The sequence below is a fragment of the Arvicola amphibius genome, chromosome 8 (assembly GCF_903992535.2).
Source record: "Arvicola amphibius chromosome 8, mArvAmp1.2, whole genome shotgun sequence".
Classification (NCBI taxonomy): Eukaryota; Metazoa; Chordata; class Mammalia; order Rodentia; family Cricetidae; genus Arvicola; species Arvicola amphibius.
In genome coordinates this window covers 21355753-21371361 of record NC_052054.1, presented here as the reverse complement: position 1 = coordinate 21371361, position 15609 = coordinate 21355753, and the positions used below count along the sequence as shown (strand labels likewise).

The 15609-nt window shown below is 42.2% G+C and overlaps 1 protein-coding gene across 7 annotated transcripts in view; it reads left to right on the top strand.

Annotated features, from left to right (window-relative positions):
* Utrn (utrophin) overlaps nucleotides 1-15609 on the top strand; it is a 498374-nt gene that overhangs the window by 469426 nt on the left and 13339 nt on the right. For 6 of the 7 annotated variants that reach the window (XM_038338349.1, XM_038338350.1, XM_038338351.1 and 3 more), the window contains 5 exons: nucleotides 4146-4184; nucleotides 4383-4448; nucleotides 5491-5556; nucleotides 12937-13095; nucleotides 13460-13700. In XM_038338349.1, the coding sequence (XP_038194277.1) occupies nucleotides 4146-4184; nucleotides 4383-4448; nucleotides 5491-5556; nucleotides 12937-13095; nucleotides 13460-13700 (571 nt within the window). The remainder of the gene's footprint in view (nucleotides 1-4145; nucleotides 4185-4382; nucleotides 4449-5490; nucleotides 5557-12936; nucleotides 13096-13459; nucleotides 13701-15609) is intronic. The other variant, XM_038338353.1, reaches the window with a different exon arrangement.

Here is a 15609-nt window from a genome sequence, read left to right as displayed (position 1 = left end):
TGGGTGTATGTGTGTGTGCTTGCACAAGTGAGTATATTGTGTGTGCGGAGGCCAGAGCTTGACATGGGTTGTCTTCCTCAATCGCTGCCACCACATTCTCTGAGACAGGATTTCTCACTAAATCTGGAGCTTGGTGAGTGAGTTAGGCAGGCTGTCCAGCAAGTCCCAGGGATCATCTGATCTCCACCTCCTAAACACTTGAATTATAGATGCCCAGATTCTGTGCGGGTTCTGAGGATTGAATTCAGCTTCTTCCTGCTTGTAGGGAATATATTTTACTGACTAAGCCGTCTTCATGGCCTCCAAAGTATTTTTAAATAAAAATTATCAGAAAAGCATGCAAAAAAATTATTTTCTGATTTTGACATACTATGCTGAAAATGCATCACTGTGCTTAACATAAATTTTCCACCATTTTCCAAGAGGCATGCACTCAGAAGAAAGGAAGGGACATCTGATTAAATTGGATGCCCCAAGATCCCTTTTGAACAGATTTATGAGCTACTGGACAGTGTGGGCAGGTTTTCTTCTTCAAACTCTACATTGAGCTCTGAGGATTTGCTGTAGTTCATTTTTCTGCTGAGCCCTTGCCTGCTGCAAGGTCACTTAATCTTCCAGTAGAACAATTTATGTGAGTGGGTAGTTTTAAAAAAAATGTTTGATTTCATTTATTCTCCTCCTTGTAGGAGGAGAACATTGGAGAAAGCCACTGAAGTGGTGAAGGCAGTGAAGCTATTTATGGAATTTTCCTTTGCTTATTTCTCTTTTGTCTCTGCAAATGTCGTGTTTTCTCATCTGGCCGGTAGTTAGCTATGCCAGCATGCATGAGGGGCCTTTAGAGGAAGAAACACTGATTACTGACAAGGACTAGCATGTCCATGCTAAGGCTTATTCAGTTCAATTTACAAGTCTGTATGCAAGAATTTTCCAAATGGGAATAAGTGAGTAAAATTAAAGAGCATAGTATTCATAATAAAGTCAAAAAATAAGCTAAGATAGTTGTAGAAGTAGTTTTACTATTGGCTTTAGGTTTTGGTTAGTTTCTCTAAAGATAAAGAAGAACTAGAGACCCCTGCTTCTGGCATTGGGTGAAGTGCCCATAGTGAATTTAACTGTGGCAATAGGCACTCATGGCAGGTGAAGTTGTGGAGATGGATGTTCAGGACTGGGGGGGGGGGGGGGGGGAGAGCTATGCTTAGCCCGGCCTGAGTCATGTGCTGAGAATTTGGGGTGCACAGAGGTGGAGGAAAAGACCTGCTGGCCAAAGGAATCATTTTCATCAGCCTGGATTGAAGCTCTATGAGAAAACTAGCATCAAAAACAAAAACAAAAAAAAATGAGAGAAAGAAAAGCCAGATAATAAAGGGTCTTTTTATCCAACGTCTACAGAGTTTATTCTGAGAGTTGTGGGGACTTCAATAGTTTAAAGGTAATGTTAAAGAAGAAAAAGTGGTCAATGGTTCAGAAAGGGTAAAGACCTAAAATTACCCTTCAGAAAATGAGCCTTATTAGGAGTGAGGGGGCTTTACTACCACAAAAGCCATGATGATGTCTTGAGGTGGTGGAGCATTAGAAGGGGCAATCCATCATATTGGAGGTAACAGAGTGGGGATGTGAGGTAAGGAGAACATTATAGAAGCATGAAAATTGACTTGGGAGCGAGGGAGATTTCTCAGTGGTTAATAGTACTAGCTGCTCTTCTAGAGGACCTGAGTTCAAGTGCCAACAACTATGTCAGTCGGGTCTCAGCCACCAGTATCTCCAGCTCTAGGAAATCCAGTGTCTTCTCTTGACCTCCAAAGGCATCCCCACACATATGCCATGGTGTAGTTACAGTGGCATATATGCAGACAAATAAAAATAAATCTTGAAGTTCCCTGAAGGTGAAAAAGTAGAAGAGGCAAAGAGAGTCATCATAGCCAGCATGGTGGACGCAGGAAGTACTCAATCCGAAGAGACAGAGAAGTCAGGGAGCTTGACCCTAGCTCCACATGATAGAGATAAGGAAGTGTGTTTGTCTATACCTTCACATTACATATGGAGGCTTGTCAATTCATTGTCTCAAGAAACAGGGCAGAGGGGTTGCCAGGTCTGCTCTTAAAGCAGCAGACATGATCTAACAGGTAGGACCACTCATCAGCCTTGGGACAAATGGATTAAAAAGGCAAAAGACAAGAAGCGTGAAGAGACTTCTGGGAATTTGGGCCACTAAAAGGGTCACCAAGTTCTTTAAAGTTTATGTTGGGTTTCAGAGACTTACATTGACATTTTAGAGTTGGATTCTTCGAATATCCTGTGGTTTCAACAGCTACACTGAAAAATAGAAGTTCCACTATTAAGTCTGTTGCAACGCATGGATTGACGTTGCCTTCATTTTATTTATTATTTAGTTCCCTATATTTGGGGACTGGGGATGGTATTCAGAACCTCATATATGCTGGACAGGCAGTCTTGTCAAGCGAGCTCAACCTTCCCTAACTGTAGGTCCTAAGTATGAAGTACTTGGCTGTTCTTTTTTCCCACAGAACTAAGTGTTGTCATAGTTTCTCCTTACAAACAAAATCCTCTGGAGGAAAAGAAACCCAGCTCGATTTTGTATCTCTGTTTCCTTTATTTGATGTTTTTTATTAGCAATGTTTGTCTTTTAAGAAACGCTTCAGCCCAATTTTCTGCTCCTTCCAGTCTCAGGTCACAAATCACTTTTGTGCCAACAATTACCTTCTAAAGAATTGGTCAATCCATTCCACAAAGCTTTGTCTCTTATGAACACACACACACACACACACACACACACACACACACACACACACCAGTAGGCATTCTTCTTCTGTTGAAAGCTTATATCAAGTGTTGTCCTACACTTGAATTTCAGAAACGATCTTTTTAATAGTTACTATTTTAGGAAGTGGGTGTACATCTACCTGTCTCCTGACATTTAGCATCCAGATTTCAAGGATAATGAAAAGTTCTGATGTGCTAAAGGTGTAGGATAACACCGTTATTCTATTGTTCCTGCTTCTACTTTATACGTACACAATTAACTCTAATTATAGAATAGGTATTTTGACAGACATACAAGTTGGATGCTCATTTTTGAGAGTAGGTCTAAGGAAATTTAGCTTCCCGCCAAAGATGACCTTGTATCCCTTTATTTTCTGCCCTGCACACATCGTCTTGTGCTTCATAGCAGGAGATAATGAGATCATTAACTATGTCTCAAGGATGTACATACAATAGAGAAGGAAATCTAAAATGAATTTGCTTGAATCAGCATTAGCTTTTTCAAGAAACATTATGTGATTAAGTGGAGTAATAATTTTCTTTGTGCTCTTAAGTTTCTGCATTCATTGGGTAATTTGTTTTTACCGTTCCTCAAAAGTTAGAGTTAAAATTACCCTTTAATTGGGATGAATTGCTTCCATGGCATTTCATGAGTATTTCGGGGCTCCCAGGTGATCTGAAAGATTAGGGCTGCCTACTTGTTGCAGGTGCCACTAAATAAGCCAGTCTCATATTGAAGCCCAGAGCCAAGCAGAACACGTTTGTCCATCTGGTTTCCTAGAGTGGATGTCTAGGTAACACGAACCTAGGTGGAGGTCTGTCCTGTCCTATAGAAGTTGCTCTCAAGCTGATGATTGGACTCTTTGAGTATGCCTGAGCAGGAGGAAGACTTTGCTCTCGGTGTATCTCAAGTTGAGGAAGTTGTTGTGCACATAACTTGAACCTTTATATTTCTGAATGGAGAGGCAGAAAATCCTCTTTAACTTCAATTCTGATATTGATCGTTTAATAATTAGGTAATAAATTCACCTTTCTCATTCAAGTCTCTTCTCCAAGAAAAACAAAAATGTAATTGTATCTCCCTTGGAATGTTCTAGAGCATTATCTTTAAACAGCGTATAATTTGGGGCTATTTTAGCCACATCCTACCGATCTTTTTAGTCTGACTGTTCTGAAATGCGATTACTGTCTTGAAATACGTGTGTCATAAGAGCAATGAACGTTGCTTTTGATTTCCCTGGTGGTGAATATCAGGTAGCCAAATGGGAATGGGAGATGACTGAGAACCCTACTCCTTCCGCTTTTGTCTGAACTCGCTCTAAATGTTTGTTCTGTGACTTTTGTCTCCCTCTCCCTCTCTGCAGTCCTATCACGCTCATCAGTATGTGGCCAGAGCACTATGAGTGAGTATTCGCTGCGCATGCGCACAAAAGGGGCGTTCTGAGCAGGAGCATTAACATGGGGCTCCACTACTCTTTTTACCTCCTGGGTGACAATGCCCGTGGTTTGTTTTGCATGACAGATTCCTTGCTTAACTAACCTAACTGGTAACCTCTGTCGAGACTGAAGATAAAGCCCTTGGCTTTCTTTTCTCTCTACAGCCCTTCACACTCGCCTCAGCTCTTTCACGATGACACCCACTCCCGGATAGAGCAGTACGCCACACGGTGAGTGACAGATAGGCGTCCCCAGTTCGGCCCCTCAAAGCATTTCTGCTTTTGTAGTAGTTCAGCGCTGCTGACAAACCTTGATGTGGGAGACTGTTTGCACAAGTCACAGTTCTGTTATACGGGGAACCTGGGCCTTTATCGTTTCATGGTGCGATTTACACATTACAAGCACCTGCTATGTAGTCTATGCAGAGCCGACTTCAGTAAGCGGCGATTACAGAGCTGCTGAGACTCCACTGAGCAGGCAGGATTCGGATAATATAACCTACTTCCAGTAAATGAAAGGAGCTATTGGAGCTCCTCTCAGGAGACCGTGCACAAATGAATTGCAATATGTAATTAAACTTATGTTAGTGCCTGATTGTTAGGGTTTGTTTTTAAATCCCTGAATAATGCAAAATATAAGCCTGCAGGTAGTGTGCAGAACTTTTGGGAAACTGCTTAATATCAACTATCGGTGAGCCTAGAAGCCAGCTATGTCCAAACTCTCTAGTTTAAGGACCATTTAAAAGATGTTAACATTTGAACTGAATTGAGACTAAGCCAAAGTTTTAGAGAAAGGCACTTGGCCTGCTAGAGAACATACAGTGACAAGAATGTAGCTTGTTTTCTGAGCCTCAGGAGGGAAAAGAGTTGAGAGACCATGGGATGCAGAAACCGTGGTCTAACACACAGAGCCCAGTTGCTCAGGGGTTGGTTCCCATTCTAGGTCAAGAAAAAATCATGGTGAAAAAAATCTTCAGACTCGAGAGGAACATAATTAGATTTGTGTGTGAAGGTCACTTCTCTTCCATGGGAACCCGCTAGAGGGGCTGGAAGCCCAGTGAGGAGACTGCAGGCTGGGGTGCGAGATGAGAGCCTCCAGGTGCTAAGTGAGTGCTATCAAACTGCTCCTCACCTGTCCAGGGGGGTTCCTTTCAACTATTGTGCGATATCTGGACCCTTTTCCGTGTAGTCAGAATTCATGAAGATCTAAAAATAATGGATGGACGTGCCAGCTGTGGCATGTGATTTCAGTCCCTTGCTTTTGTATTTTCAGGCTGGCCCAGATGGAAAGGACAAATGGATCGTTCCTGACAGACAGCAGCTCTACCACAGGAAGTGTGTAAGTGCACCATGAATTGAGGCTGCCTGAAAGGGTTTCACTGCGAAAGAATATCTTGGTGACTGGGGCCAAGGAAGGCCACAAAAATCACACCATCTCATGCAAGAGATTTGTTGGGGAAGTATGTTGTGGGTGGGTGGGGGGACACCAATGACTGCCTCTGAGAGAGATGGAAAAACAGAGGTCGTCATGGTGGGCTTTATAGGGGGTGTGGAGCATGCACATAGGGAAAATATGTCATGGTGGAAACATGTCACATTAGGGATGACAGGCATGTTGGTGGTGAGTCATTGAAGGCGGGGAGGAGCCTGCTTCTGGAAAGTGGAAAGTTTTTAGTTGACTGACATCCCCTCCTTGTGTTATGGTCCCAGAAATAGTCTTCATGGACCATGGCCTCTGAGTTGGGATTCCAGTCAAAACTGACGTGTGTTTCTGAAAAGTCTTTGCACATTTTAACATTTTATGCTTTTAAGCCATGTAAATGAAATAGTTTATTTACTTATTTTTATGTCATTGAATCAGCTCACCTGCTCTAGAGTAATCAGATTGCTTTGTAATAATATTGATCTGTATTTTTGTGGATGTGGATGTGTGTTGTATGTTTGTATTTGAGTGGATGTGTATACATATGGATGTAGGTGCATTTGTTTGCACATGTGTTCAGAGGCCAGGGATCAACATCAGGTGTCTTTCTCAGTTGGTCTCCTCCACTTTTGAGACAGTCTCTCAATGAAAATGGATCTCATTTATTTGCTTAGGTTGGCCCACCAATAGACTAGGGATCTGTCTCTCTCTACTTCTTCCCCAGCCCCCTTCAATTCCCATCAGCCTTGGGGTTGCAGATATGTGATACCCTGCCTAGATTTTATATCAGTGCAGGGGATCTAAACTCAAGTCCTCATGCTTGCATGGCTAGCCCTTTACCACTTGGGTCATCTCTACAGCTCATAATATTGCTGTTGAATGATAATTTTACAAACACACATCCATAGGGTCAGTGCACTTCTGCAAATCTCACTTAGTCTGCTTCCTAACATTTTCTCCATAGTCTGTGTTCTCTTAGCATTGCTGCCCACACAGCTTAGGCATATTTCCCCTGCTGTTCATTTAAAAGTAACTCCCTCGCAAATATTTTATTTTATTAGGAAGTAAGAAAAGCCTCATTGACTTTAGAGTATCTTTTAAAATAGCTTCAAAACCAAATATTTTATGTCCGGCTTCCTCACTGTGCGCCTTCAGCTTGGTTGTAGAATGCTCTTGGCAAATGCTTTCTCTCTGATGATCCCACTATAATAGATCTTCTTTCTTTGGTGCTTGTTTTGACCTTGTTTTCAAATTAGTTACGAGATGATGTATAAAAGGCTTCCATAGTTTCTAGTTGATGTGACTCGTGGGCTCAGTATGGTTTGACCAGGCAGAGAGAGAAGCCTAGGAGGAACAGACAAGAGCTAGAACATAGGGCCTACATAGCTTTCACTAACAGAGACGGGAGATAACCGAGAAGAATACCTTAAACCACTGGTTTTCAACCTTCCGTATGCTGCGACCCTTTAATATAGCTCCGTATGTTATGGGGACCTCCAACCATAAAATTATTTTTGTTGCCACTTCATAACTGTAATTTTGGTACTGTTATGAATTGTAATGTAAATATCTGGTATGTAGATAGTCTTACGCGATCCTGAAAAGATTTTTTGACCACCAAAGGGGTCATGACCCACAGGGTGAGTCCCTCTGCTAAGCATTCTGATAAAGCATGTCTCTCTTGTGTGTGTTTTACAGTTGATTTGCCATTAAGCTTACACATGGAAGCTCTCGGGAACTTTTTCAATTTTAAATGTCAAAGTTTGGCATCTTAGCACTTAGCCATCATATAGTCATGGCTTCAGCATTATTATTCAGGAGTTATGAACTAGAAACCAATTGAGCTCAAGATGGCAGAGTATTTGTATTGCTCTTTCGTGTGTAACACACTGGTCAGCATTTCATATAAAGTAACTAGATATCTTAAGTAGCTTTAAATCGGTCTAATTCTCACAAGTGTTGAATGAAATAAAAAACTAATACTTAGGATAAAAATGTAATTTCTTTAACATGTGTTTATCTTAGTGTGTGAACAAAGTACAGGAAATGTCTGCGTTTAATATACACTACCTTCAAATTAAAATAGACGCTGCTGCAAATTTTATCACTAATGTTTCAGAGCAGAGAAGATAACCAGATGATTAGCAGCTAAATGGATTTAGTCTGCTGCCATTTGATGTGGTGATTCATTCAACAGATGTTTACAGGATACAGGAGAGCAAAGGAGCCACTTGCGAGAGGCAGTTGTTTGTAAGTTGTTTGGTAGAACCCTGCTGGAGTTGGTGTATCCTCACATGGATGTGAGGATGGTATGTCTTCACATGGATGTGAGGATGGTATGTCCTCACATGGATGTGAGGTTGGTATGTCCTCACATGGATGTACAGTTGTAAGTTGTTTGGTAGAACCCTGTTCGAGCTGGTATATCCTCACATGTTGTGCACTTGCAATTAAATTAAAATAATAAAAAACTGTTTAAGACGCAGTACTCAGAACCCACTAACCCTGTTTTGTTGTTGTTGTTGTTGTTATTTTTTCTGTGTTTTATTGTTAGTTTGTTTTCCCTTTTTTCCCCTTCCTTTTGGACAGCATTTTACCATGTGATACATGTTGCCCTCAAATTTCCAATCTCTTGCCTCACCCTATGAAGTGTCCTTGATGGCAGGCATGTGCCACCACCTTTACCTAATTTTCCTATCCTCTCTGACCCTGAGTTATGTTTGCTCAGGTGACTTGCAGCTGTGTGTCTTCACTCTTTGTATGGAATGGTGAGCTTACAGTTGCCCACCATGACTTCAGCCACAGGGCTAGGAAAGACCACTGATCAACGCTTTCTTGTGTTTGTTTGTCGTACCTTCAGTGATAGCAAACATGCCCGGAGTTTAATCCTCAAATTTGACCACAGAAACAACTCTCTGCATCCCCTGCAATGAACTCCTTCATTGTTTATTGCACCCTCATGTATCATGCTAATTTCTTAGCTCGGAATATATACCAGTTTCCCAGTCTTTGACCTCGCATACATCCAATCCCAAGCACTCCCCATCTTGCCAAAAGCCTGACTCTGGGTGATTGAAGGGAGCATTAAATTTGAGGCTAGTTTGTAGGTAGAGTTGATCATACATGTATTAGGAAGGGACATGCCCCAGGCCAGCCCTTGGGTCCCTTAGGCAACAGTTCCTGAGGCCTTTCCGAGGTTCTTACTCCATCTGCTTTCTGCTGTTGAAGGACAGTGTTGCATGTGGTTCTAAGTGGGAGCTTGGCCATGGTTGACATCAGAATTCCTGTTTGTAAATCTGAAACCCGGAATAGACTATTGGTTTTAAAAGGTCATCAAGAGAACCACAGTTCCTTCATTATGTGATAAATACTAATTTTGTAATGTAGATCGTATTCACTATATGCAAAAAATACACTATAATTATATTCATTTAATGATACTTCTTAGGGCAGGCCTGCATTTAAAAAATACTTTCTATTTCAGCCTGATACATACTATTGATACTTAATAACCCTAATCTGATGCATGATGTAGCATCTGCATAATGAGGGTTCTTTTGGTTTTTATTGCACACAATAAAAGACTAGAATGTTTCTATTTTTGAATTTAACCTTTATGACTAATAACTCATGAAAAACATTTAAGGCCAAAATTTGTATACTACGTATAAATTATTTCTATTCCTTTTATATTTTTGTGGAGATGGCTTTAATTTTCTTCTAGACACCATAACAATGTACTGTTAGTGGCCATAGTAATTATGACAATACGCTGTACACCATCAAGTTCACAAAAGGAGGAAACTCACAGAAATGTTGACAACAAAATGCTTTCCTGATAGAATTTCAAGAGATTTCCCAGTGTCCAACTTTAAAAAATATTTATTACTTATTTGTGTGTGTGTGTGTGTGTGTGCACACATGTGTATGTGTGTGTGTGTGCAGATGTACACCTGCATGTGTGCAGAGATTAGAGGACAATTTACAGGAGTCTTGTCGGCTCCAGATATTTGAATCCAGTTCATTAGCAAGCACCCTTCCTTCCTGGGTCGTCTCATTGGCTTGGCTTTTTAAAGCAAAGTGTGGTTTGTATTAATACTAAGCACATAGTCCCCAGGCCCAGGTGTCTGCTTAAATAATTTTGGGGAATGAATGACCTCTGGTGCTTCTTAATGGCAGAGGAGCTGTAGGCCAAAGTTGTGGTCAGTTCCTGGCCTTGAGATCATCCAGGCCACTTTTGCCATCCACACTTTCTTTTTATTCTTATTTCTTATTATTTATGCCTTTGAAGCCGATTACTTTGAGTCCTTTATGATTTTAATTTACAGATACTATCCACAGGTATATATAGCTCCTTTGATTTGCTCCTTACTTATTTTAATAACTCAAGTTGCCATCTAGTTCTGTTCTGTTTGGCACTGTTTTTGATCATTCTTTCTTTTCCCCATGGACAAAGTACTAGGGAAATGAATGAGCTTTCTGCTCATGTGAACGACCACGGTAGGACTGTACACATTGCTCCCTGTCGTAGAACGTTAAGTGTCTGGGACAGTAGGAAGCTAAAGCTTTTTCTTCCTTTGCAAATGACTCCTCATTTCACATTGATTTTTAGCAGATTGCTTGTGGTGTTTTACCCCTAAAATATAGAACATTTACAGGTATATACATTTTTCTCTTTCTTGGATAGTCCATCTTTTTAGTTGCTTGCTTAGGTGTTTCAGCGTGAAAAGAAATATTTTCAGTATATTCTGCTGTGTTCTTATTTTGTATTTGCTCTGTTGTGTGTCCCCTGTATCTTGATACATTGTCCATCTGCTCTGTCCTAGCTGAGTCTTGAACTTGCAGCTTTTCTTACTGCCTCCTTTTCCTCATGATGTGAGAGAGCAGTGACTCCAAGCATTACCTGTGATACAGGCCTGCTAACTAGTGTCCCAGGTCGCTGAGGTCTTCATCTCAGGGCTTCATTTCTACTTCTGATTCTTCAAATGCTTGCATTTAGGCTTTTGGTCATGAGTTGTGTGTGTGTGTGTGTGTGTGTGTGTGTGTGTGTGCGCGCGCGCGCGCGCGCAAAGCGCATGCATTTCCACAAACCTATGTGTGGCCATGTGCTTCTTACCAGGAAAATACTCTATTCCTCCACATCTCTCTTACAGTGTTTGTGTGGTTATGCATGTATGTGCACATGTGTGTGTGTGTGTGTGTGTGTGTGTGTGCGCGCGCACATATATATATATATGTGCCAATAAAGTCAGAGGACAGCTTAGGGGAGTTAGTTCTCCCCTTCCACCTTGTGGGTCCTGGAAATCAAACTCAGGTCTTCTGTAGAGTAACCACTTTTACCCACTGTGCCATCTTGCTGGCCCTCCCTGCTAGATTTCTGTTTCATTTCTCTATGTGGATAGCCTAGGAGTTCCTTCAGCTTTGCAGGGATAGCAGTAAACCCGTTTTTCTGTTCTTCTCATCGTTTGGTCCTCAGGACACCAGGAGATTTTATAGAGGCTCCTTTTGTTCCCCCAGAGACCTTACATTTCATAATAAAAGTGAAGAGATCATGTCATAGCCACCTCCACATCTTACAGTGTCCACATACTTCATTTGTTCTCTCTTCCTTTGTTGTAATTAGCCCATCCCACGACCCTGGTCAAAGGCATTTAACAGGAGGGAGGTCAAGTTAGGCATTTCAGCTTAGACAAAGTATGGGACTTTTGTTTTTACCATATTCATATATGTATACACACATACACACTAATATGCATGGCTGCCTACAGTGTATGTGTAAAGTCAGTCTCTCTCTGGGGGCTGGCGGAAGCTACATGCAAGAAGGAGTCCCAGTAAGTCACCAGTGGGTCCCTGGAACCCTGCTCTGATGCTTCAGTAAGCATAGCACCCAGTTTTCTTTTTGGCATCATTGTCTCTCTGATCTTCATGCTGAGACACATTTTTTTTTCTAAGAACACACTAAGTTATAGATGCAGTTTCAGACCCCTGATTGTCAGAGCAGAGGTGTGCTATGCTAAGGATGGATTTTGTATCACACTGAAGAATCCGAGTGCTTGCCCAGTATCTGATACTGCTTACCTGTACAAGAGCAGAGCAATCTCAAGGCTCAGGTGAAACAGTAAAAAGTCCAGGACTGCCAGGTTCCCCTTGGACATGCTTTAGGGCCTGTCTGGTCCAAGGCAACAGATAATGCTGAGAGATCCCTGCAGCCAAACAGCTGACACTGGAGGTCAACCATAGGACAGTTCCATGTAAACTCCAGTGACCACATCACCTGCATCTTATTTTCCTGAGTGCTTTATTTTGTATCTCCCCCCACCCCCCCCCCCGCCTCGTCCTGCTTGCCAAAATGGGCCAAATCCAATGTGTTAGAGGGCTCTACAATCCCGGGAGCCAGGAGATGTGGCAGTCACACCTTGCTGAAAACTTCCAACTAGACCTGTCTTGAAAAGGAAAATAAGATAGTCCAGGCCAGCTGGATATACCCAGCCTTTCCTTACCACAGACAGACTGGCTTTGTTGCCGCTGTGTAGCTACCCTGATGCTGATGCATCTGCTTCAGTAACAGATCATTAGATGAGGAACCTCACTGAATTAAATGCAATTAATGGCTTAGTGCAGGGTATTGGTGCTAAAAATTATGTGTTATTGCACCAAGCAAAATATCTATTGATATTTTTATAAATATGTAACAATTGCATTTATGCTCTTAGTTAAATAAAAATGTAAGTTATAAATCCTTTGGATTATCAAACATTGCAGAATTGGTTACAACCAAATCTGAAGATTGGATGTTTGGTAGTCTTAAGTGATATGTTTGCCTCTAACTTCTTTAACTTTTGTATTAACAGCTTCTAGGCATGTTCAACCTCCTGACATTGCAGTATTATGTTGTTATCTACAAATATGTTGGACCACATTCCAGGCTATCTTGGGTTACATGCCACCTATGGCCATTAGTTGGGATACACCCAATTAAGCCTGATTTATAGCAACTTATTACCCTTCTTTATAGGAACTGCTGTGCCTTATTTTATTTTCTCTTTAGCATGCAACAACTCTCTGGGGATTGTGAGAATCATAAATGGTAACACTCAGGTTTTGAAATGTTGAGCTCATCATAGCCAAGCTTTGAACATCCATCCAGCTTGAGTTTTCCAAGGAATATCATGGAGACACAGAGTTCCAAGGCAACCTGGTCCAGCCACCAGTCCGAGCATCACTGTTCTTACTTCTGTGCTCAGAGACCTCAACCACCCAGATGTGAGCCGCTGTCTGTCTCCTTTGTCTTCCTAGGGAGGATGAGCATGCCCTCATCCAGCAGTACTGCCAGACACTGGGCGGGGAGTCTCCCATGAGCCAGCCACAGAGTCCAGCTCAGATCTTGAAGTCCGTGGAGAGGGAAGAGCGTGGGGAATTGGAGCGGATCATTGCTGACTTGGAGGAAGAGCAAAGGTGCGCTACCCCCAGCAAAAGAAAACACACTGCTCTCTCCCTTCTGGGGAGGCCAATGGTTCCTCCCTACCTTCTTTTGGGATCTGTTGTCTTAGTCTTCACAATGAGGTCAAGATTTGAGAAGATATTAGCAGGCTGGGGTGTGAGGAGAGCCTGCTGCAGCTGGGTTTTATTGATGGAGAATGGATGCTCTCTTGCTTGAAGCCCATTTTCTTCCTTTTCTCTCTTCCTATGAGTAAATGTTTTTCCATGGGACCAAGTAGGAGCACAAGCTAAATTTGGAGTTCCTAGACAGTTTGGGGCGAGAAGAGGACAGACCTAATAATAATCTAATTTGTTCTGTTTTGTTCCTTTTCCATATTAGGAATCTGCAGGTGGAGTATGAGCAGCTGAAGGAGCAGCACCTAAGAAGGGGACTCCCCGTGGGCTCGCCTCCAGAATCCATTGTGTCGCCTCATCCTACATCCGAGGACTCAGAACTCATAGCGGAAGCTAAGCTCCTTCGGCAGCACAAAGGGCGGCTGGAGGCGAGGATGCAGATTTTGGAAGATCACAATAAACAGCTGGAGTCACAGCTGCACCGCCTCAGACAGCTGCTGGAGCAGGTAGGGGTGTGCAGTCCTGTGTGAGATCTCTGCATGGCACCTGTCCATGTCCCAGGAGCCCGGGACTGGCCATGGTAGCTGTGGAGATATCCACCTTCAATTCTTCGCTGCCACAGTTAATTCAGTGTTTACTGGCTTAGAAATCCCTCTTCGTGTGTACAAATGTAATCTTTGACGAAACAAAAACGTGTGTTTTCCCACCTGACTGTAGGATTTCTCATTCTTCTTTTGTGCTGAAATCTCTGCTTGGAATATTTTAATTAAAAAAAAAAAAAACCACCCTGTGGTATACATGAGCCTGTGCTGCATAAGGAAAGCCTCCAAGGAGATTGGGGACAGCAAGTGACCTAAAATCTTCAATCTAACTCTTTCTTGCAGTGAACCAGGAGTGAGTCTGTACCTCAAAAATCACCTGAGGAACAGATGGCTATTAATTTGCCATTGTTATTTTCTACTACTGGGGGAATGTTCTATAGCAGTGGCTTGCAAACCTTCTTGACAATAAGAAGCCCAATTTATGTTCAGAGGAAAATGCGCTTATGGTGAATGCAAAATAATGCCCACCTTTAGCAGGGATGGCACCTCTTACCCTGTGTTCCCTATTTTTCTTTCTCTCCTTCCTTTTCCTTGCCCTGCTTTTTTTTTCCTTCCTTCTCCCTGCCCTTTTCTTCCCCTTACTCCTCTTCCTTTACTCTTGCCTCTATTTCCTAATATTGATCAGAAGCTGATACATTCCTTTTTATTGCTCAGGTCTGTCTAATAACTTACAATTTTGAAAAGCCACTCTTCTTTGGTTTATGAAACAAGTGTAGGGTATGGCTTCTGCCTTCCTGCCCCTGTGTCTTTGCTATGCTGTCTTCTCTCACTCTACTTGACTGACTTAACGTGCGGAGGGGAGTCAACACACAGAACCCACAGCAAGGAAGGCTCTGGGCAGATGCCTGTAGAGCCCAGTCCTTGCAAAAGGTTTCCTGATTGGCAGAAACATTCATGTCACAGTTGCCTTTTCTCCAGCCTGTGTGGCATAGCATCCTGTGACATCCTAACAGAGATGCTTTTTATCCAGGGGAGATGTAGTGCATCAAAACAAACACAACTTTTCTCCAGGGATTTGCTTACGTTTGTGAAAGCCATGTTTACACAGTTGTCATCAGGGTCTTTTTATTCTGTCAGGATTCTTGAAAACATTATAATTTTTGTATTACCTACATCATGAGTGGTAGAACTCTCTTCTCCTTTGGTCATTTACTTTTCTCTCTGCCTGTCATTGTAGAGTTTCTTTGACATGGCTGTGAGAGTCGTTTGCTTAAAAGCCTGAAAATTCTATATCTTTAGAAAATAGGGGGTTTCATAAGTGAATCCCAGAGTTGACTTTCTGTTAAGTCTTCGGATTGTTGGTTTGAATCTAACCTCAATATCACACACACAGGGAGGAACATGTTGTTTGTACAGTGAATTTGAAGTTCTTGAGTAGTGCCTCAAAAAAAGATAAGTTTCCTTGTGTGATTGCTTACAGCAGTGGTTCTCGACCTGTGGGTCACAACCCCTTGCAGGGGGGTGGGGGTGGGGTGCGGCATTCAAACGATCCTTTCACAGGGCTTGCATGTAAGATATCCTGTATATCAAATATTTACATTGCTAATTATAACAGAAGCAAAATTACAATTATGAAGTAGCAGTGAAAATAATTTTATGGTTGGGGTCACCACAGCATGAGGAACTGTATTAAAGGGTCGCAACATTGGGAAGGGTGAGAGCCGCTGCCTTGGAACATCAGATGTTAATGTGCCCACCTTAGTGTCCACCCGGAACCATCATAGAAGCTCCGCTTGCAGCCCTTGCTTACTGCAGCGTGTTGACGCTCTTGGGAGGAAAGGAAAAGCTTTTAGACGCATTCTAACCTCGTGCC